Source organism: Calonectris borealis, chromosome 1, assembly GCF_964195595.1.
Source record: "Calonectris borealis chromosome 1, bCalBor7.hap1.2, whole genome shotgun sequence".
In the NCBI taxonomy this organism is placed as follows: Eukaryota; Metazoa; Chordata; class Aves; order Procellariiformes; family Procellariidae; genus Calonectris; species Calonectris borealis.
Window position 1 is genome coordinate 172,744,125 of NC_134312.1, and position 23,849 is coordinate 172,767,973.

Genomic DNA, 23,849 nt, shown 5'->3' on the forward strand with positions numbered 1-23,849 from the left:
CGCCGGCCTCCTCCTCCAAGGGCCATTTGCCAAGCGCCCCCCACGGCGCTGTTTCCCCTCGAGAAGGCCGCGCGTAGGCCAAAAACTCCGCGGGCGCCCCAGGCCGTTTCCTCGGGGCCGGGGCCGGCGAGGCCTGGCCTGGCCTTGCCCTGCCCTGCCCCGGCGGGTGCGGCGAGCCCCCGCCTGCCCCGAGGCCGGCCTTTTGCGGCGGCGAGCGGCGGCGGCGGGACGCGAAGCGGGCAGCAGCCGCCCGGCGGCGGGCAGAGCCGTCAAGGGGCCGCGGCTCCCGCCCGCCCTCCAGGGGAGCGCTGCAAAAGCGCGCGCCGCCTTCCCTCCGCCGGGCGGCGGCTTGGCCTCGCCGGCTTGCCGTAGCGGGGCTGGCGGGGGGCCGCTGCCGCCGCCGTTACCGCCTGCCCGCGGGACTTCCGTGCTGGCGGGGCCAGGCCGGGCCGGGCCGCCGCGATGGCGCAGCACGGTCCGAGCGTCACGCTGTCCCTCACGCTGCCCATCACCTGCCACATCTGCCTGGGGAAGGTAACGGCCCCGCCGCTGCCCTTCCCCCTCAGCCCCCCCGGTGGTGGGTACGGGGCGGGGGGGGTCCGCCTCGGCTCGGCCCGGTCCGCTCCGGCCGGCGGCTGCTCGGGGGGTCCCGCCGTGGCCCGCAGCCCTGACCCCGACGGGTTTGTCTCTTTTGAAGGGCTGCCGCTCCGCGCTGGGAAGAAAGTTGGGGTGGGGGGGTCCCTTCTCCTCGGGGTGGTGGGGGGTCCCGCCTCGGGGAGGAGGGGGTCCCGTCTCCGGGGGGCCGGTCCCGGCTGCGGGCGAGGTTTGTTGCTAGCGTTGGGACGGTGGGAACGGCGCGCCATGGCGGCGGGAGGCTGCCGGGGGCTGTTGGAGTGGGCTGGGGGCCGCAGTCCCCGCGGCACCGGCCGCCCCCGCGCCGACGCGTGGGTGTACGGCTCCCGGGGCGAAGGTCTTGAGGGTTTTTCTTCCTCCGATATCTGTAGGAGCAAGAGTGTTTTAAAATGTTAGGTGAGTTGTGTGTGTGAGCAGAGGACGAGCGAAACAAAGAGGGGATGTATAACCAGGGGGGTTTTAAAAGTGTTAAGCAAAATTGCAGCAGTCTGGAGAAAAAGTTTCCGTTTCCTCTTTCTGACCCTTTCTCAGTCCCTTTCTCTTCTCCCTCGGGACGCGGAGGGCTCTTGCTAGTCTGTTCTTCTCTGAAAGCCCCAGAGCTAATCTCGTAGCTGTCACTAATTGCTTCTCAAATTCTTTGCTCATTCCCCACTACTCTTTTTTTCTTGTTTCATTGCCCTCCGAAACAGAACAAACCTCTTAAAGCACAAGAGTAATTACAGGGGAAGAAATAACCGTTTATGTTTGTACTCTGGCATTTACTGTCCGGTTTCTTTCTACCTCACGTGGCCTTTACTCCGGAGACCTTTTCTGCTGGAGTGATAACAAAAGAATAGGCGCGTTTGATGTTTAAAGTGGGAGTAGCGCTGGTAGTGAGAGTAGTCAGACATCTCCCTTCTCTCAACTCTCTTGACTCTGACAGAGAGTGATGCTTTTAGCAACCACGTTTACTCATTTCTTGGCTTTTCTGTGGAAGCCGAGCAAGACTTCCTGGCTGTGGTCCTGTTCCCTCTCCTCTTCTATTTATCTGTTTAATGAAAATGGAGGAGAATACAAGTTTATTGTGTCTGTAATGCAGAGTGGATACTCTTGAAAAAGAGGAGAGCGAAATCAAACGGACAATGTATTTGCCATTTAAATCTGATCCTAGTGACTCTCCAATCTAAACACTTGATAGATTCGTTAGGTATTCACTCATATTTTGCTCTAAAGCTACTGGTTATTTCAAGCCACTGTTTCATACTTCCACTTCTTTTCTGGAGTTGGTCAGGAATTGATGTTCCTGAGTTTGTAGTGGAAGAGATTTCCACACTCTTCTTACTTGGTATCTTGCACTGAGGTAATATATTAACATTATATAAGTGAATCTGCTGGTGATATTTGTAATAAAGGTATTTGAGTGCTTTCCTTTTTAGATGCATGAAGCTGTCTAAATTTTGTCAAAGTTGACAGCTTTTTTAATACATATCTTCATCTCCATCTTGGAACTTCGTTGAAAAACTTTTATCAGAAAAAGCTCTTCTCTTTTCAAGAGCAAGGTTAGAGGAAGAAAAAGTTATTTAGTTTAAATTAAGGGGAAAATCTTGCCAGTTTTGTCCTATCTTGTAGTGGGGAGCAGAAAGTGTCATGGAGGGCTAACATATTCTAATACTTCTGTGGTTTGTAGCATAGGTTTTAAATTCAGTGGAAGGCCGACGCTACAATCAGAATATACCTCTTGCTATCTCTGCAAAATTTACAAAGGACTGACTGCAAAACAGAAACTATTCACTGTGCACAATGGTAAGGGGTTAAAAAGAGATACTGAAGAGAAACTCATTCAATAATGTCAACCACTCATTGTTTTTAATGAAGCAGAAATCTTGCGGGGGGGAACGTTAGCCCATTTTGTTAGTGCAAACAGTGTTGTAAAGTATATTGGCAAGGTGTGCAAATAACCATTTATAATAAGAGTTAATTGCTTGGATAAATTTCATGTTTGTTACCTGAATGTTCTTTTAACACAATCTGGGCTATCTTCTAACGTATCTGTATTCATAATTAGTGAGCAGATCAGAAGCCATCTACATCAGGCCGTTAGGTTTACTCGTCCTAGAATGACTGAAGGTCTCTCCTGTTGGTTTTGGTGTTGACAGTTTGCTTGGGCTCGGGCACGTGATTCTGTGTGTGTTGAAACCCCTAGGATGTCTGGGGATTCGTTCACTGGTATCCGTGTACCTGCTTTTCCACACGCCTGCTCCTCCGTTAATGCTGCCTGAAGGTCCAGAAGTGCCTTCAAAGTGGCATAGATGCGTACAGGATTTGATTTTGATCCATGTAGGAATCGCATTGTGTGTCGGGGAAAAATTAGGAAATTGCTCAAAATCATCTAGCTGATCAAGCCTTCCCAAATAAGCTGTAGTCTTTCCAGACATTATGGTCGATTAAGGAACTGAAACTGTGCTGTAATACAAGTGAAATGCTTTTTTAGTAATGAGTATGTCGCGATCCCCCACCCGCTGGGCTTGTCACAGTCGGTGGCTCAGGGACTCGGTGAAGGGCAGCAGCACCCCCAGCCATTGTGTGACATTTCAATAGCAGCTTCTGCTGTGGATTGCTTGCTGTGGATCCTGAACCAACAAAAGTATAAACCTCAGCCCTGAAATGAAACTTGTAAAGGTGTGTAAATCAGAAGCACTGTACCCTGGAGAGTAATAAGTGTGACTTACTATTTTGCTAGAGATATGGAGTAATCATTCACTTGCAAGAAGTGCGCTTCCATGTCAGGTTTGGGGTAACTGAGGGTCTCTTGCTCCCGAGGGGGGAGACCTGCACTCTTGAAATGTCTTTTCCTGTTTGGATTATTTTATGTTATTCTGCTCTGTATCCTATCATCACCATCCATATAACTATTCTCAGGATGCTTCTGAGGAAGAAACAAGTATGGCCAGAGAAAAAGTTGGTGTTTTTTTCTTCTAGCTGCTGGTGGGAAAGCTGGAGAAAGCTCTTTTTCTGGTAAAGAAAAGCAGTAAATAACAAGATGGGTTTTTTTTAAATAATTGAAATTGTAATTTAAACGTTTCCAAAGCATTGGTGTGCTAATGCTTGCATTAATCACAAAAAAAGCCTCCTTAATTAGAGCTGAAAGTGTGCAGACACTTGGAGAAATCGCTTAGTCTCTCTCTATTCACGCCTTCAATAACTTGAGCTTCTGTTTGTGTATAGATAAATCCTTTGGCTCCCAGGACTGTCATATTGGAGGTTTTAAAGATACTGTGAATCCTGTAATGTGACAGAGGCATAGACAGTAAGTTGGAGAAGCAGCTGACAGATCTGAGCCTTAATTCAGATCCATGTGTATTTCAGTGGTAAAACGCTTGGGTTTTAGCTTGTGCAACACTGATTGTATGGGTATGATTAGTACAGGACACATCTAATCTGTTTTCCGAAGTGATTTTTGGCTGTCCTTTCCAGTTGCTTGCTTCTCCTTGCCAACGTTTCATTTTTCCTTTTTCGTTTGGCTACTTTACTAATAGAATGAAAGAGGAAGATCTTCGGCATGATGAGGACTTCTTTTAAAGTTGAAAGAATTCTCTTGAACTTGGGTTTTAAGTGCAACACAGTAGACTCTAAAGTAATAGATACTGCTACTTCTGTGTCTCAAAACACGTTTCTTGGGCAAAGATAGTGGTGAAGAAAAAAGAAAATAATTATTTCTGAGACCCCCTAACACAGATAGTACTGTTAAGTCTTAAGAGATCTGAGAGTGTGTATTACAGTAAGCTGTAACAGAAGCTGCAATAAGGCATAGATATAGGGGAAAGTCTTTTTCTTTTGGATCGTATTTGGTCCTTCAGTGCACGCTTACTTTCAAACAAGGTTTATAGTTAAATGACAAGAAAGAATAATGCATTGTCATTAATATTTCCTAAAAGTTTGTTTACCCTGCTGTTTTGGAAGGGGAGGGAAAGCTTCTTGAAAGGATCTGTGTCTGATTGGAATATTTAATCCTTCAGTTAGCTGCCCCATTCGTGGGTAATGACTTATTTAGTAGCAATGCATATCTAGCAGGAGGCTTGAATTAGTGATTGTTGGTTCACGTTTCTGGTCTGTGAGTTTGACCCTTATCCTTTCTAAGGCTGATTTCTGTGAAGCTGATTATGTGGAGTTAATCTGTAACACTATCCGTTTCAGTGACACCTCTTCCAAGGCAAAGTGTTTGTTGTTGCTGGGAGCAATCCCTCATTCCCTCACTTCTGGAAGTCAGCTAATGCGTGTCTTTTGGTCTCCTTCTACCTAGGGAGGCGAATGCATTTCACTGGAGTGGTTGGCTGCAGTTCTTGGAGATTGTGGGTTGAGGGAAGGGTGCCTGCCACAGTGTGTATTAATGAGCTCTTGGAATCAAGGACCTTAGTTTTGCAAAAATGGTTACAGCTTTGGTGCCTTAAATAATAGGGAAGTTTGGTGTTGTGAGTCAGGAGGTCACTCCTAGCTAGCCCCATGAAACAACAGTGTCTCTTTCCTGCAAGACCAGACTTGCACTGAGGTGGAGTAGTGTATTTTCATATTCTGTTGCCTGAAAGAGTTTTAAAGTATTCATAGTGCTTTCTGTTTGTTTTCTTTTTTTTTCTTTTTTTTTTTCCCCCCCTTAATACTAAAAGGTCCGTCACCCAGTCATCTGTGTCAACAACCATGTCTTCTGTTCCATTTGTATTGAAGTGTGGCTGAAGAACAATAATCAGTGTCCAGCTTGCAGGATTCCCATTACGCCTGAAAATCCTTGCAAGGAAATTATAGGTAAGGACAACTTTAGGCTTTGCAATAACTTTCCGGTATTTACTGCTGGAGGAGATTCTTCTGAGTCCAGAGATGTCTGGATATTTTTTCCACTGTGTTTTTTTACCAGCGTCTAAGGAAGATCTGATTTTAACTCTTTCCGGAAGCATAATAGCTATAAGGTAAAAATTCTGAAGATAATGTGTGTATTAATGGCCAGATCATTCAAAGGCAGCAAGCACCCCGCAGCTCTAATGATTGTTTTTTAAATCTTGGTTGGATGGTGCCTTTAACTGGAAAAAATGCATCTCTCTTGAAGTGCTCTACCTATGCGTTGCAACCTGTTGTCCTAAGAGAATAGCATTTAGCTGAGAAATAGTGTACTTAAATCCAGAATCTTGAATGAGTATGTGGTCTTTTTTCTTTTTTTCTTTGTTTTGTTTTGTTCACCATTTCCTCCCTTTTGCTTTATTTTTAAGAAAATGTCTATTAGCACAGAAATAAGTCAAAGCTACAACACTTCAATGAGGATCTGAACTTCCCCAGAGCTAGGAAATGCTGCGATCTTTATTTGACATAAAATGTCAGCTCTGCTATTTGGTTCTGAGAGAAAAATCTATCTGAACAATCTCATTTTAGACACTTACGCTATCTTGTACTAAGCTTGATTTCACTGCCCCCCGCCCTTAGCTCTGTTTTAATAGTATGGTCTGAAATAAGATAGGATTCTGTCAAGGAAAATACAAAGTTGAAAAAATCAAAAGTTGTCTTCCTGCTGTGAGGCAGGATTTTGATTTCTAAGCATCACTAATAGATAACTCCTGTTTAACCTGTTCTGAAAATGAAAGGACTTTAGATCTCCCATAGTAGTAGATTGGTCCAATATTAGCTGTATTTGTAGTTGCTAATATGAAAAACGCTATAAGGTGGATTACTAGTATTGAATTGACTGAAAAAGAAACAGTATTAGTGTTTCTTTCATCCTGTGCTGCTTTTAGGAGGAACGAGTGAAAGTGATCCTATATTTAGTCCGACAGTCAGAAAACACCTACGCAAAACAAGGCTTGAATTGCTCCACAAAGAATATGAGGTAAGGACATGGGGAGTGTTGTGACTTTCCAGATGAACTGCAACTGTTAAATTGCTGCATACCACTGGTCCTTTTGCTTTGAGTCCCATTGTTTTTGAGTAAAGGTTTATAGTGAATCTACATGAAACTCAGCTGCGTTAAAATCCCACCTTCTGGCTAAGGTTACGAGAGAGCATTTGCTGGTGTTTGAAGTGATCCCGCTGAAGTCATGGTGATATTCTTTCTATGCTACAGGTAGCCAAGTACAGCCAGTTCCATAGTTTTGTGGGAATTCCACCCCCAGGTGGTACAGGAGGGTTTTCTTTATGCATAATGGGTGTTGGGGACTTTTTTTTTGTCTTCACTACAAATGCAAACATTTTCTGAAGTAATTCCGTGTTGCTCAGGGAGACTAAATTCCTTCTTAAAGAATTTTGCCCACTGTAGCCTTACAGCATACGTTAATTTTTATCATTGTTGCTTTATTGTTTTCTGAAAGTGAGTGAATGCTTGGAAGTTTATCTCCACTTTCCTGCTGGAAAAATATTCTTTTAGGAACAAGGTGAAAAAGTGTAATAAGGAATATGCGTAGTTTGTTTTCTCAGCTGTTGTTTCCTTAGTAGCAGCAGTGTGAAGACATCGCATATTTTGCAAGGAAACCTGTCTCAGGGAGGAGAATGAGAGAAAGGAAATGGACACTGTATATTTCCTTAACACTGGGGAAGTAAGGGCTGTCTTTTATGACAAGCTTGCCTGTAGCTCAGCTTCTTTCATCCTTTATGAAAGGAGGAGTCAGGAAAAGGTGGTTTTCTGCCTTTGTATTGAATCAACTCCAAAATCACACAGATAGGCATAGGTTAATATAAATCTCTTCAAAAAAAAAACATTTAAAATGGTTGTTCTCATGCTGGGGGGGAAAAAAAAGTGTGATTATTTGTGCAAGTATGCCTTGGATTGATGTAAATGCCATATATGACCTCCTTTAGTAATTTGACCTTGAGTAACTCAAGTATTTAAGTTGGTGAACAGTGTAGAAGACATGTTTTCAGGATAAATTACTTCTTTTATCCTTTTAAAAACAGGCTTTTGAAGGTTTTTGCTTCTCTGTGGCTTCAGACCAATACAGCTAAGAGCTTTGTTCTTTGCATTTTGAGAGTCTTTCCTAAGATGTTGCTACTTCCGTGTAGCTGGAGCAGCCTCTTCCAGGCCGTGTTCTGTCCGTTTTGAATCTTGAGACTTTCAGCATCTGAACATGTGATATTTCAGAATGATATGAGAGAAATGTTCTCAAATAACAGCAAATGAGTCAGCAGAGGATGACCTTAAGAACACTCTTGATACAGGAAATCCTCCCACAGAGTGCCCTAATAATAGATTCATGTGTCTGAATGCTTTGAAGCTTTTGGTCTGCCCACCAGTTTGTTCAGGGTCCTTTATGTAATCAAGGGATTCCCTTCACTAAAACCTTCACTATGCTTGAGTGTGCAGGTTGATTAAAATCCTGCCTAGAGCACAATACATAAGCATACTTAGATATATGTGTAAGTGAAGGCACGCATCTGGGCTTGCCATAGAACCAATGTTTCTAAAGTGCTGTGGGAACTTGCTGGTATTATTTAATTAATCTCATGCATTATTTTAATTCCTGTGAATTTCTGACACCTTTAGGATGAAATAGAGTCCCTGCAAAAAGAAGTGGAAGATCTGAGAGGTAAAAATCTCAGTTTACAGACACAGCTGAAATCTCTTTTGGATCCTGCGGCATCAGCTTTGTCTTGCCAAAATGAGGAAACTAGGCAGTCAGCAGAAGCAAGTACCGGTGGCCCAGAAACCCCAGAGGAATGGAGCAAAAAGCTGAAAGCTGCCAATGATATATATGAAAAAGTGATGGATAATGTGGAAAAGTTAAAGGAGGTAATACATTTCTTCAGCTACCTTGTAGTGTAACTGTTTCGTGTTAGTTAAACAGGAGTGAGAGCTAACATGATGTCTGGGTACTTCATAGATCCAGAAGAAAGAGGAAAAAATTGAATTCCAGTGACTCTTGGTGTGTCATAGTATTTCCATATAGCCTTTGCAAGCGTCAGATGTTATTGCTTGTTCTAGTGAGTCTTGTACGTGACTCTTCTTCAACTCCTCTGTCACTGTATGACTAGGTAATTGGATTATAGTAGCACTTGTCACCAGTATTGATGACCAGATTTTTCAGGCTTGCAATAATCTATATAATATATCTATTTTACAACATTCAGTGGCCAAACACAGTACAGTTGGCTGAGGCAGATTTTGCACTATTGCCCTCCCTGCTAGCCGATATTTTTGGTGCAATTTGCTGAGACAGAGTAACTTGACCCTTTGACCGAAAATAGACAAGCTTCAGCATTTTATGACCAGAAGATCCTTTACTGGAAACCTGCGGCTTTTTTATACATCTTGAATGTAATATAAAAGAAAACCTGATATTGTAGAAGGAGGGGTGCAGGAGATAGTCACATGAAAATACATCTAAATAAAAATATCTTGCAAAATTTACTTGTGGGCACAAGAAGGATTACCTCAAACATTGAGGAAGAGTGACATTTCAAGATTAATTTGAAAGGCGAGGTGGAAAGAACTGGACTTGCATTTATTCAAAATGCTGCTTTTATTTCTTCTATTAACAATCCTGGGTTGCCTTCTGCAAAACGGAAGTGTTACGTGTTTAGGACATTTTTTTTTTCCTTTGTAAGCATTAATAGTGTTTACACTTTTCCTGTGCTACAGACTCAGAGGCCCACAATTATAGTGTTCTGTCATTCTGTTGTTGTTAATGGGACACTACTAGATTTGCCTCTGTGTAGTCTAAAGCAAACTGTGGCCCTGATCGAACTGCGTGATAAACACTAAAAGGAATAAGCTGAGTTTCCAAAATTAGCTTTTTTAATAGCTTGGCTAGACTCAGACTTCAACTTTACAGGCTGGGACACATCATCGGCCCTCCTAAGAGGATCCCAGGAGCTTCAGAGTCACTTGTAGTTGGCAAAAGGGGGTTCGCAGCAAGGAGTTCTTGTCTGCCAAATTTTTTTGTTTTTTTTTTTTTTCCTGTAAAGTTAAACTGTACTGCCTCTTTTTTTTTTGTGGTGACTAAGGTTTTTAACTTTTTCCCCAGGGAAGTAAAAAGAATATAGCAGGGACTGAGGGAGGATTGTGTTTGGGCTTTTTTTCAGTATGACTTCAGCCTTAGCAAGAAAAGAGTTTTAAGTTTATGGAGTCTCTGAATTTGGTTAAGGGTTAGATACGAATAGAGGTTTAGATGGCTTTTAGGGACCAAGTCTTAAGCTGTGATCCAGGCACTCTCTTCCCATCTGTTCCCCGTTCAATAGCTGCTCAATTCCAGAAGTACCTGAAATCACTTTTTTAGACCTTGTTTCACTTCTGAGTATGCACTGACCAACCCCAGTCTGAACAGCAAGACCTCTTTCCCATGTACCCCAGAAACCTTCTTATCCCCTAAAGTACCTGACCCAGGAGCTTCCACCACCATCGCTTCCCAGTGAGACAGGGTCCCTCAGAAAATGCAGTTGCCATCACTTTCTTTTTAAAACCAGACTGAGTCAGGAAATAGCAGCCACCTTTACTATTTAATGTTCTAGAGCAGAGACTCCCAAAGTAGGCGTTATGACTTTGAGTGGAGTCATAACGAGTATGGAAGTGGTGATACAAACCCAGTAGTAGAAATACTAGACAAAGTACCGTCATTAATAATGCGGTTACATGAACTCATTAATTTAGAGGTGGTGTTGCAAGTGGGGATCCCTTGCAGATTACTGGCTTGGAGGGTAGAGCACTCTCTGGAAGAAGGGCACCAAAGAGGTTCAGTCCTGCCTTGCCATGTGCCAGGTGGATGCCCTACCTACCAACTCTACGCAAGTCATGCAGTTTACTATTTGATTGTGTGGCTGGGCGAACTGTGTCTCTGGAAAGAGAGAAGGGTCTTGGCCATGTTGTCAAATGGTTTGATGTTCCTTTGGAAGTGAGGTGTCCTGGATTCTTACTCATTGCTTTCAGGATAGTTTTTTGTGCTTTTATTTTTTAAATACCAAATAATTGACACTAGGCATCCAAGCCCTGGGCTCACCCTTCCCGTTCCTTCTTTACCAGAAGCCTCTATTTAGTCTTTCTGCCCCTAGGAATATTGTGGTGTTTGGGGGGTGGTGGGCTGGTGGTTTTTTCTGCTCCATTCCCCCTACCCCCTACTGTCTTAGCCTCACTTGGAGGGGTTGCTGGGAATATTTGTATAAGCATTTAGAGTTTTCTGCCTCTCTTCTTGCACTGTTTGATGCTTCTGAAAAAGTACACTTCACTCCTGAGCCCAGTTGCATAGCTGCTTCTTCGGATCTAACTCTGGATCACTTTTGTTATGCAGTGGAAGCGTCATCTAATTGAGGCTATGAATTACGAGTCCTGGACTGGTGTTGCTGTTTTCAGCATATGGAGATTGAGCAGACTATGAAGAGCAAAGAGTATTTTCTACTTGTTAGGATGGTGGCACTCATTGTTCTGAAACACGGCAGCAGGAAAACTTCCCTTTATATGAAGTATCTTGTTAACAAGGGTGTCCGCTGAACTGAGAAGAAGGAATTGACCTCAATTCAAGGAGTAAGAAGGGTTGTGAATCAGGAGTCTTAATCACAACGTCCTGGAAGAAAATGAAGACAGACAGCAAATAGCTTGTCATAATGGATTTACATCCATAGGATAACTATGCTTTAAAAACAACAAGCCAAAAAACCCAGAGTAATCTTTCTCTAATTTGGAATGGAGGAAGCTGTTCAACATTAGTTTTGCTGATACCTGCACATTGTAATGTTAATGTACTTAACGTATTTAGTCATGTGGAAAAAAAAAACATGGAATTGCCATTAGTACATCTCCTTAATGACTTTCTGTACTAACTAACATAGCTGTGTTTATTTCCCTAGATAGGACACTTGCGATGTATTTTGGGAATATAAATAAAAAATGTCTGTTCGCTATTCAGTTTTGCAAGCCATTTCCCATGGTGATTTTTAAGTGGTGTCCCTGTCTGAAGACTGTTTCCTGCCTTCACATTTCTAGTTCTGTCTCTTTAAAAAAGAGAAACAGCTTGTCCTATAAATATTAGAAGTCATTTCTGTTTTACTGTATACTTATTTTTTTCCTTTTCTTTTCCTTAGGCAAATAAGAAACTGAGCATGGAAAACAATAGCCTTTTAAGAGAAAATTTGCGACTAAAAGCTGAAGTTGATAGTAGATCACCCCAAAAGTACGTGAATATTTTAAAAGCTACCATATTTTATTTATAGACTGTTTAACTGTTGTAGGACTTTCATCTAAAACTGTGGTGGTGTGTACATGGTGTTGCATATGTGTCTCCAGGTAGACTTCGGAATTTTTATCCTCATAAACTTGGGTGACAAATGCAACTTACAGAATAGCAGCAAGTTTACAGTGAAGGAATATGACATGACTACAAGTGCTATTCTTTGCATTATCTGGCCAATATTGAAGTACTGGATTTATTAGTTGAATTCTACAGTTAACTTATTTTTGTTATTGGGAAATTCGTAAATCTAGTATATGGTTGAAGTAGAAGGTCTGTTACTGAGTGCAGAGGTTCTGGTTGCTTGTATTTGGTTTGTTTTGTTCTTCCTTTTGCTGCCTTCAGGGTTTGTTCTGTGGACTTAAGCTCCCTATTCAAGGAAGGCCCCTGACAGCTTTGTGTCTGGGCAAGATATGTAAAATTGAGCTTCTGCAGCATGAGAACATCAGTCCCAGAACTGACACCTGTGTTTGATACTCTGTCTTAAATAGTTAAAACATCAATGACAATGACCTCAAAAAGCAGAAACTTTGCCATACTGATTACAGCTGTGTGCTAAGATACCTCTCCTTGGAACTTCTTTGTGAAGCAACATGTTCATATTTTTAAAGTTGTCTTCCTTTCTTTCCTTGGTTTTCTACCTTTTTTCTCTCATTGGTTTAGAACTTAGAAAGCTAAGAGCAGCATTGGCTGAAGGTTTATACGGTGCTTTTGAGGAAGGGGGTTGAGGGGTACCTGTGTAATGTGTGAAGAGAGCTCTCTGGATTTTGTTCCAGTTCACAAGTCACTCACTGGAAGATGAAATTTGTCCTTATAGAGAGTTTGCTTGCCAGACTGCTTGTCATTCAAGACCACAGGAAAGAAGATGCATGATCCTTATGCTATGCTGTTAAATGCATAAAAGTACCTTCTGCCCTGAAGTCCCCTAATAAGGGAGATAGAGCCCTGTTTAAGGTCTTGACAATGGAGAGGGCTTTAATGGCATGGAATATCTCTTCCCATAAGATTGGAGTGTGAGTTGGCAAGGGTGGCAAACTTGAGTAGATGTAACTAAATAAATCCTAGAAAAGAAGAGGTAGATGAGACCAGATCATCTAGCTTGATTTTACTTTACTGATGTCAGGTAAACTCCCCAGTGGAGAGAATTTCATTTCTTCTAGTTTGTGCACGCTTTACCATCCTGTTGGTCAGAAAAATTAGATGCTGGGAGGGGGTGTGTGTGAAGAACTAGTCTTTGTTGCAAGCTGATTATTTTCCCTTCTTTTGCCAGTGTGGCCTAAAACAATAGCCAGTCACTTTCTTCTTTAGAAGATACAGCCAAATGTTATTAGAAATTGGACAGTGTCAGGGTCTGTTTTGCAACCCAAATGCCAGCTAGATTGGCCTGTCCGTGTCTCTACTATTAAACTTTTTTTTTTCAGGCTCCAGATCAAATAGTCACATCCTACTGGCCTGTTGGGAATGATCTTTGGCCCATGCTGACTCTAGAACTCTGCACAGGAATTGAGCACATGTGTTGAATGAGGCTTAAACTGGGCCAGAAACAGCTCAAACACTTCAGGAGTGTAGACAGTTGCATGTCTGTACCCTGCTTCTCTTGTCTCTAGCTTTGGTTTTACTTTGAGCCCAGTGGTGTACTACAAGAATTTAAGTACATGCAAGGAAAAATTTGTCCTGAAAGAAACCCTTCCACACCTTAAATTTAGCCATTTTGATTCACCCTAACTATACCCATTCAGTCCTGGTCATGTCTTTTAGACTGAATTTGTACAATTCTTCTAGATAAGTGTGACTTAAGAAAAAAAGTAAACTTCTGATTTACTTGGTTTTGCTGTACTCTCAGGGCTCTCCAGTGTCTATGGTTTTCTGAAGCAATAACGCTTAGAACTGAGTACTAGATTCCAAATGAACCCTCAGTAGCACTAAGTAGAGCAGAAAAATTTGTCTTGTGTCTTGCTACAACATCTTGTATTGATATCTTGCAATACCCTCTTTGTTGCTTCCTTTTACCTGGCACTTCTAGCGCAAGTGGCCAGTACCAGTTCTGCTAAATAGCTACTTAGAAAGTTACCTTCCTACCTCATTTTGCATTTGAGCTGCTAATGCCCTCTTCCAAAGTGTGGGACTTTACCCATTTATTGGCTTTCTTCAGGGTGATGTTTTGATGCACATGTCAAACTTGGAACAATTCTGTTGAATTCCAGTCATGTCCTTCAGGTGGTAGGAAGTGTCTCTCATCTTAATGTTTGTTAGCAGATTTTATAAATTAACTTTCACCCTTGTATTCATTAGTCTGGTCAATACTAGACGAGACCTAACATCAAGACATTTTTTAAATGTTCTTCTAGTTCTGGTGGCAAACTTTGATAATATCTAAAAGGTCTTTCAACTAGGCTTCACACGCTGAACAGGGGTTACAATAGCTGTTTTCTTACCTTGCTTATGAAATCAGAATTGAAGGCATAAGCATCAGAGCCCAACAATGTCACTATAATTAAACTTTTCTGTGCGGGTACACTGATTTGCCAGTACAGTTGTTTCACTGTACTTTATTCAGAATTGTTCAGAAGGTTATTTTTGGAAAAAGTTTCTGATGGCTCTCTAGTGCAATTTAAAATAGCTACCAGACTGGATCTTCATAATTTAGCGTCACCACCATTGTTTCATTTGTTATCTATTTCTTAGCTTCAGATTGTCAGGTACGGATTCATGCATAAACAACTGGCTAGGTGACTAACTAAAACTTGTATCAAATTATTTTTTAAAGGATTTGTCAGTATTCAGTCCCCTTATCATTTTGTGCACAATGACACTGGAGAAAAGTATCACAACCTAAATTATTTTAGTAGGCTTTGCTTTATAGCAAAGGAAACACTGATGGCAGGTGAATGATCCCTTTGTAACACAGACTCTACCTCTGACATCCCAAGAAAAATATAATTAGCCTTCTTCAGTGGTCAATAAAAAACTTTCCTTTTATCATAGTCTTGAGATGTTTTTTCTTTGTTCGTATCCATTAAAACCTGCTGAAAAATGTCATGTATGTCAATAAAATTGATATTGCAGCCCTATCAGGGATTTTTACACAATTTCTTCATTGATGATGCTGATTGATTAGATTTTTTTTTCATGAAACATTTTTGAGAATAGATAGACCTTCACCAGAATACCATACCATCATATAGTTGGGACATAGGTCTGAAAAGCAAATAGAGGTAAGTTTCTTGCTCTGATTCTTACCAAAGACCTGTGTTAGTCTCCCATTACTCAGGCAAATCAGACTGAGTGTTTGGTGTTTGTTGCTTGCTCTTTGTTTGCTCTTTCTCCTGAGGAATTTTCAGAGACTTCCATTTTCCTGACACAGAACAGGAAAACTTCTAAAACTTAAGTTTTGCAGGATGATAAAGCCCTATTACTTCCAACTCTACTTAAAATAGAAAACTGTTAGGTCTATTGGCAAAGTACAATGGATCTAAAAGCATTTTTGGCAAAGGGATGTTTGCTTTTTACCTGAAGGAAAATAACTGCAAGTCCATCTACTCCAGGGTATAGTGTATTTTATGAATGGTTAGATTCAAATTAGCTTGAACGAGACTTCCAGGCTTCCTAGGAGTCTTTTCCCTAAATAATTAATTTTTTCTGCCAGTTAAAATCCCAGTCTGAAAAACTATCTGTAACATGCAGAAAATTGTTGTGTTATCTCTTTTCTCTGGTTTTGTGAGTTGTTTTATTGTAGTTGTTTTGGTTTTTTTTTCCCCTTTCTCCAGTTTTACTGTTTATCTTGTCTACATTTGTGGCTTCAGGTATCTGCACACTGAAATCTAAGGCTGTTGACTTTTTAGGTCATTCTGTACAACATTCAATTTTTATCTAACTCAAATATTTCCACTCATGCCAGACTATTTAATTCAGTCTGCATTTCACTGAGCCTACAAATAGGCTTCTAGTAACCTGTGTCCAGGGTGCAGAGGGTAAGAATGCTACTATCTTCCTTGATAGAAAACTGGGCTTCTTTCTCACCTCTCAGCAAGCTTGCTGTCGCAGAGGAGTGCCCCTCTTCAAAGACCAGCTGCAGTGTGGCCTTAAAAGTAAATAGGAGAAAATGCTATTTAGTAGCCTTCAAAACAACTTTGAGTTCTTGAGTCATAGCATTAAACCCTGAGGAAGCACTCACTCCAGGCGTGAAGGTCTAAACCTTAAGCCAGGTGAGTAAGGACATTCAGATCTCACAGCTTGGTGGTGTGGGTTTTCTGGTGGTTTTTTGTAGTAATTCTGAAGTTATCCTTTCTGGCTTATGCTGTTCACTGACCTTGGGTATAATCTGGCTTTCCTACGTGGAAGACTAGCGCTGCTTCACTGAAAGATGTTAAAATGCTTGGGGAGGCTTTGTACATTTGTCTGAATTCACCCAATTCCCGAAGTGAAAGGAGAAGCTCTTTTCAAAGAATGTACCTTGGCTGTTCTTCTGTTCAAATCCTGCTGCTTTACAGTCATCCGACAAACAGTAAAGCTTAGCCTTACTCCCGTGATGTGAAGGAAGTGGATTTCCCTGATGCTCAGGAGAGATTTCATGAGGAAGGCCATGTGTCTTCAGATTGGTTTGTACTCTGTGAACTACACGATGGAGGGGATTTACTGCCCAGTATTTGCTTATATTAAAAATAACTTGTTCTTTTACAAGCTTAGAAAATTAGCTGTAGCAAGTGTTTCTACTACTTCCTTCAAGAAGGAGCCATTGTACACTTTCTTCTGTCAGCCAGCCTGGTCTGCAGAATGGAAAGCAGTAGCAGACTATACCCTGGACTTTTTCTTCAGTGGAACCAAATTCCATTACTGATTCCTTTTTTTTTTCTGTCTTCAGATCTTAAGTAGAGCAACATGCTTGAGGTATGTCTCTTGACTTTTTTTTTGTTCCTTGCTTGCTAGGAAAAGGCCCTCATCTGACAGTAACTGTTTGGGTTTTCTTCTTAAACATGCCTATGCAAATATGACACACTTTTAAGGCAATTGTATATAACCTGGAATATTGTCAAGATGTTGCTGCAGATCAGCTTTCATAGTTGATGTAGAGGATGATTGCAGAACTCGTTCTCATCCAGCTGCATCTGGTACATGATATCACAGAAGGGCTGTAGAAACTAGTGGGGCTTTCAACTGTTTTGTTCTTGGATTTCATACTTCTTTCTTCCCATCTAACTGCAGAATCCAAGTGAAAATATGTGTCTGAATGATGGAACTGTGTGTGGTTGTGCACTCTGGCATTGCCCTGATCTCAAACTGTGACAAGCCCTGACTGTACATTGTCATTTCCCACTTCTCACCCTTTGTTTCCTTTGGAGGATGGATAATGCTCATGTATCTGAGCCGCAGGGCGGTCCCCAGTCTGGGCCATCAGGTGATTAAAACTGGAGAGTCATCTTCCATGGCATTCTTGCAACCCCAGTCTTCTGTAAATAGTTATACAGGAAAACTATTTGATGCAGCTGCTTACTATCCACAAAGAAAAATGTTTGTATGAGGTTGTGTGGTTTTAAACTGAGTTGGTATGAGTTAAGGGCTCAGCTAGATAGACCTGTTACAATCAGTGGTCACTGATGTGTGAAAATAAAACTCTAAAGCTGAATTTGCAGATCTGATAGATAAGAAGAGAAGAAACAACTGAAGAAATTTCTCCTCTTGTGGGTGAGAGACTACTAAACTTCCCAAACAGTTTCTAAATGGACATCTTCAGGAGTACTTGAACATAACTGAGGGAGCAGTTGTGGAATAATGTGAAAGAGGGTTACTCAAACATTATAGCTATAATGTTAGTTCTTCTTGCTCACTGTAGATGAGAGCTGACTGCAGCTTTCTGACTGGTGTCAAGAAGGAACAAGAAGGAGGACTCTAACTGAGGAAAGGTCCTGAAGTACGGGGTTCAAGTGCTCATCTAGACATCCAGTGTCACCTCACACACTATGACATATCCAGTACACCTGCCTGGGGCTGACAGCTGTGATACAGGACCTATAGGAGACCTGTATCCTTCCAGAGTGATAGTTGGAGGCCAGCAGTTGTGTAAAAGACCTTAGGCCATCTAAAATGTCACTAGATATCTGTGTTGAGGATCCAAATTCCACCTGAAATGTCTTTCTGTTCACTTTATGAGTAACCACTAGTTTCTCTGCGCTTTCAGTTTTCTATAGAGAGGATGTACTTGAAACAAATGCAGTGAGATACAAACTCATTGTTGGAGCCATATAACTAAAGAACAAGGCCCTAACACCGAAAAGACTTTGTCCATGCATGAGGATATGAAAAGTGCTCTTTACCACATGTATGCTGAAGAATGTATCAAATTGTTACCAAGTGTGAAATGATTCAAATACTTCAGGAAAAATAATTTATCTGGAGCGTCAGGCCAAACTTTAATTTATTTTCATGTAACTGTACTGCATTCTATTGTTATTGTCGTCAGACCATAACTTTTTGGCTATGGCACAGCTCACTGTACATCTGAAGGGAAAAGAAGAGGAGATCTCTTAGGAGAGTGGTTGGTTTGGGGAGATGGGGAGGATTCTGGCTTCGTTAACCAAAATATGCATGTCTTTTAAACTGTCTGCTGACCTGCCAGATCAGTCACTAGAAGACCTATGACATGCTTTGGTCTGGAGTAATTGGTTTAAATATGTGCGTTGTAATATGGCTGTCTTAAAAATCCATGTCCTTGAAAATTTGGGAAATAAATGCATGCAAGTCTCAAATCAGAAACAGAAAGCAACTACTGTTCTGGTGCTTAACTGCAGAGGTAACTGTTTGTAGGCAGCATGTCAAATGCTCCATTTCTGAAAACCCAAATTCCCAAGCACATCCCTCTACAACAATTAACATATTAGTGATGCTATTTGGCTTTGAACAACACACTGTATTTTTTTTAACCTGAGGACACTTGTTATAAAAGTTGCACTTGAGAGTACAGTGTTTCTTCCTCATAAGCAAATCTTAGGCTGTCACTAATGCTATTTGCATTAAATAAACATATTACACCATTCTTCCATTAAAAAGGAATTGCCAGGTATGCATATAAATGTAAACATGTTTAATTTTTATGTCAAAGTGTCTGTTACAGCAGACACCAGAAAATCTTGCTTATTTTACATAAGCATTTTTCCCCATCTTTCGCTTGGCTATTAAGCTAAATTGTATTTTTGCATCATTTTTATGTCCTTTATTAAGCAGTATAAGGTTTGCTCCTGTAAGGCTGTGTGAACAGGTCTGTTAGAGAAGGGCAAAATAAGTACTTTTGAATCACCCTAGGAAGCAGGAAGGGTCTCGCTTGGACCCTCCTGTGCTACAGAGGCTCCTTCAGTATTTTAAACGAAAATCTGAGGGGGAATGAGCCAAAATGCGTTGTATATGAGGATGCGTATTTCATTGTAACCCCCTTCATCTGAAAAGATAATTGAAACATTCCTGAGCTGTCTGTGATTCTGCTGTTATCTAGTTTCATAGGGGAGAAGGAGGAAGTCTTGTGTACCTTTTCTCCTATTTCCCTCTTGCATGCAACCAGAAATTGAGAAACTGCTATAGTCAATTGAGAAAACTTGTTACCCATAGAGTAAGCAAATGAAAAATGTCTTCATTTTTATGAAGACAAAGGTAATTGGGTAGAGGTGATGCCGGGGTGGGGGGGTGGGGGGAGGGAGGGGAAGTTGGGGGGTGGGTTCTTGCCTCGGTAGAGTTCCAATCCAGCCAGCTTCTTTTAGGGGGAAAAAAAATCTTACTAACTGAACACTCTTATTCTAAATATAAAACTACTACCTTGTCATTTTGGGTCTACAAAGCAGTGAGTGCACATACCAAAACGGTGTGGAGTTTAGGCTGATGTGATTTAAAAAGTGGTCTAGTAGCAATTCCATGAAAGAACTGACTTATACTGTTGTGTGAATATTCCCCACCACTGAACCATCTACACCAAAATCTTCAGTCCTTTAAATATGCAGAAGCAATTGAACAGTGAAGTGTATCAGGAGATCTGGTCACTCGTGCCCAACTTGTTTGGGGCTTGTGATACCCCTTATTCCTTTCGCCGACTGCCCACTTAACTGTTACTGCAGTTGTCAGCATAGGGCAGTTTCCTACTGCTTTGGGATCAGGAATTGAAGGAACAAAATACAGCTCGGTTCTTTGCTGGAAATGCATGCATAGATGCATGGATATTTTGCCAGCATAGTTGCAGGCCACAGATACACCACCTTCAGACCTCACTGGTCTAAGGGTTGCAGTGGGTGAGGGGATGGAATGGGGAAAAGAGAATGGGAATTCCCTGTGACTCTGAAAGATGCTGAAGGAGGGACAGACAGACTAAGAAACAGGGTGGAAATTCCAGGCAGTGTTTGGGCTGGAAGAGTGAATATAAACTTGTGCTGTAACATAGAGCTGCAAGATGGCAAGCGGAGGTTAGTGTAAGCCCACATACAGAATTGTCATTTCTTTGTGATACAAAACCTTATGTGGCGGAGTTGTAGGGTGGCTGCAGCTCCTTCCCTCCTTCCTAATAATACCACAACTTTAATTGTTTTTTTCTTTGTGTAAATTGAAACCCTCGGATGGATTAGGGAATTCCCTGGTGCCCACCTGTCAGTGACAGGTTAGAATTAGTCAGGGCATATAGCTGAAACCTTCACCTGCCCTCTGGGGAAGGTCAGTGTTGAAAGCTGGTGGAGGATGGGGGGAAGGGAAGTCCGTATCTTGGCAGTTGAAAATGTGCTCAACACACAACTTTCACAAACCACAAGAGGCAGGTTTTTTATATTGGAGTCAAGGAAGAAATTAGATTGTTCCGGTTGTAAAGCTCAAAAAAACAAGTAGCTCTGAAGTAAGTGGAAGTATCATCCACGCAATGGCCGAGGAAAAGCTGTATATCTAAGGGGAACATAATTGAAATGGTCTATATAAGTATTTAAACCACCTCAAAGGACAATTGCAATTTCTGAATTTCATATTGGCATTTTATATTTGACAAGGTGACATTGTGTAAAAAATGTATTGTAAAACACTGCTGTACTGTAGGAAAATGATTGAATGTAAATATTTCAAGATGTGGACCACTGTTCAAATGTTATCATAAATCTTTGCCATTGTTTTAGGGGATAATTCTTCATGCATATTTGAGTTGAATTGATAGAACCAGCCCCTGAAAGGGTAATCTGCTTGTTACTGCCTTACTATCACTAATAGTTTAATTTTGGCTTTTCAGGTATTCACCTCCACTTGTACATTATATATGGTGATTTATTCTTTTTCATAACTAGCAGAGAAAAGTTCTGACTTTTGTTTTCAAATTAACACAATGTTTAATAGCCTTGTTCTTTCTTGAAACGAGCTCGCAAAGCACCACGGGAATGTCTTTTTCCAGCGTAATATTTTCTTTTTTTTTACTTCTTGCAGGTTTGGTAGGTTTACAGTAGCTGCACTTCAGTCCAGGGTAGAACAAAGTGAACGTGAAATGAACCGTCTAAAAAAGGCACTGGAAAGAAGTGATAAATACATAGAAGAAATGGAGTGTCAGCTTTTACAGCTGAAAAATGCAGGCGAAGGAACCCAGACAGTGAGTGCTGTTAGTGAGAGAGTGCTTTCCACAGATGCTAAAGGAGCTGAGAGCAGTGAAGATACAACATGTTTGAAAACCCAAGTTGAGGAGAAAAAAGGTTTGACTACCAGTCAAAGTCCTGACAGTCTTGAACAGCTGACAAGCTCTTCTAGTCAAGATGGTTCAAATGGCTCAAGCACCCAGTGTGCCCCAAAAAAAGAACTATTTCCAGGATGTCAGGGGGTTCTCCTGGATGAAAATACTGCAAATATGGATGCCTGCTTAGAAGAGCAGTGGAATAAAATTGAGGAATGTACCCCATATAAGGATGAAGAACTTTATGATCTTCCACCACCGTGCACTCCTTTTCTGTCTCTCAGTCGCCTTCAGCTGAACACTCCTGATGGAAAAGAAAATGCAAGGAAACCATCAACATTCCTGAGAAAACTGAAATTTGAAGAGTTTTGTGACACCTCAGATGATTGCAGCAAAGATTCTCCAGAGCACAGCACAAGCAGCTGTAATAGCGAGAAGAAGCTAAACTGTTTTACTACAGGAAAATCAGGCTTTTGGGGGACCTGCCCAACAAATTTTGCTGAGAACTTAGATTTTGATGAATCAGAGCAAAATTCAGTAGCTGGTCAGTCAGATGAGACATCAGCAAAGTCCAGTGATAAAACAAGTTCTTGCTTACCTAAAAGGTTACATACTCTCTGCTCTTCCGAAATGAATCGCACAAGAACCTCCAGTGAGGCATCTATGGATGCTGCCTACCTCGATAAAATTTCCGAGTTGGACTCAATGATGTCCGAATCAGACAACAGCAAGAGTCCATGCTATAATTTCAAGTCCTCTGATCTTGATAATTCTTCAAAGTCAACAGAGTGCTCTAAGCTTCTGAACGAAACTGAGAAGAAACTGGAAGAGATGAATGAGGAACAGAGTATGAAGTGTCCAGAGACAAGCGATCTAGCAGTTGACAGAACTGGCTGGAAACCTGCTATGTTTTCCATCCTCTCCCCATCTGAGCTAGATATGAATGACCACTTCCCGCTGTTTACAGGTCAAAACGTAGCTAATGATATCAAACCTCCAAACTGTTTATTTCAAAGAGACTTTTCCCAGAGTTTACTATTCAGTAACTCACAAAGGTTGTTTGAAGAGCAAAAGTTCGGTTCCTGTTTTTTAAAGATGTCAACTGACCTGCATAATCAGCTTAATCCTCCTTGGGTGTCTTCCTTTATAGCTGAAAGGAAAAATAAAAATGTCAGTCAATCGACCAAGAGGAAAATTCAAAGCAGCCTTTCCAGTGCTAGTCCGTCGAAAACCACCAAAAACTGACTCTGCTTGGAAATCGAACGAGACTCAAACTCGTCAACCTGCAAATGTTTAATATTTACAGGCAAACTTAATTTTTAATGACTTCCATGCAATCTGATCCTGTCTTTTTTGACTATGTGAAAATTGAACATTCCCTTGCCCATTACAAGGTCTTTCCTAGGGAAGAACCATTCCAGATTCTTTTCTTTGGCTGGGCATTTTGTTTACTTGGGGGTTTTGGGGTTTTGGGTGTGTTTTTAAGTTTTCAGGCTACATGATCTTCCAGTTGTGAGCACAGCTAATGGCTCCCTCGAACCAGGAGAGTTTTAAGTGGTCTTGTCAAATCAGTCATTTATGTGAGAATTTGTTTTAAAGGTTACGTTTCCCATTACTAAAGATTACATTTTGTGCATGTAAGGCAGCTACTGGCTATATATCCTATGGATTCATGAAATTGCTATAAAACAATGTCAGTTTTGCCATAAAACTTGCTTCCCAGAGGAAATGTTACTGCTTGGACTGTTTCATAGCACTGTACTGTACTGAAACTCTTGTTTTAAGTGGGTGTAAGGTAGCAGCCTCTTTCTTTTCAGGGTTACAGCACTTCACTTAGAAAACATCTCTTTAACACTGCAAACATGGCTTGTATTTTTTGAAGTTAAGCACAATTTTTAATTTAGTTCCCAAAAAGCATTGTTATTCTAAATGTGTTCAGTATGCCTGTATAGACCATAAAAATGGGTTTGTATGCTAATGACTTGTTTACCTAATGTGCACTGAACATTTTACATTAATACTGTACCATTTTACATTAATACTGCATGCTTTTCTATGTGAATTGAATAAAACATGTTACAAGCACTGTAATCCTTGATGTTGCCTCAAATATTGAATCAGCAAAAAAAGAATGGGGAAACTTCCCCCCCCCCATAATTTGGAAAATAGATATCTAAGTTTGGTAAAACATAAATGTGATCTTATTCACAACAAAAAATCAAATCACCCTTCCTCCTCCTTGTTAGACATATTACCATTCTAGTGTCAGCATCGATACAGTTGATGGAAATGGCTTTCGGCCTCTCTGGAGGTGACTCTTTCAAAAGTATTGCACAGGTCAACATAATGTGATGGCCTACTACAGGCAGGAGACCTAATTAAGC

At 41.2% G+C, this 23,849-nt stretch overlaps 1 protein-coding gene across 1 annotated transcript; it reads left to right on the forward strand.

Annotated features, from left to right (window-relative positions):
* Nucleotides 1-237: 237 nt before the first annotated feature.
* On the forward strand, nucleotides 238-23,556 carry OBI1 (ORC ubiquitin ligase 1). Its single transcript, XM_075138646.1, has 6 exons — nucleotides 238-534; nucleotides 5,274-5,409; nucleotides 6,387-6,478; nucleotides 8,126-8,371; nucleotides 11,653-11,741; nucleotides 21,228-23,556. The coding sequence occupies exons 1-6, from the start codon at nucleotides 463-465 to the stop codon at nucleotides 22,708-22,710; spliced, it is 2,118 nt and encodes a 705-aa protein (XP_074994747.1). The 5' UTR covers nucleotides 238-462; the 3' UTR covers nucleotides 22,711-23,556.
* Nucleotides 23,557-23,849: the final 293 nt, after the last annotated feature.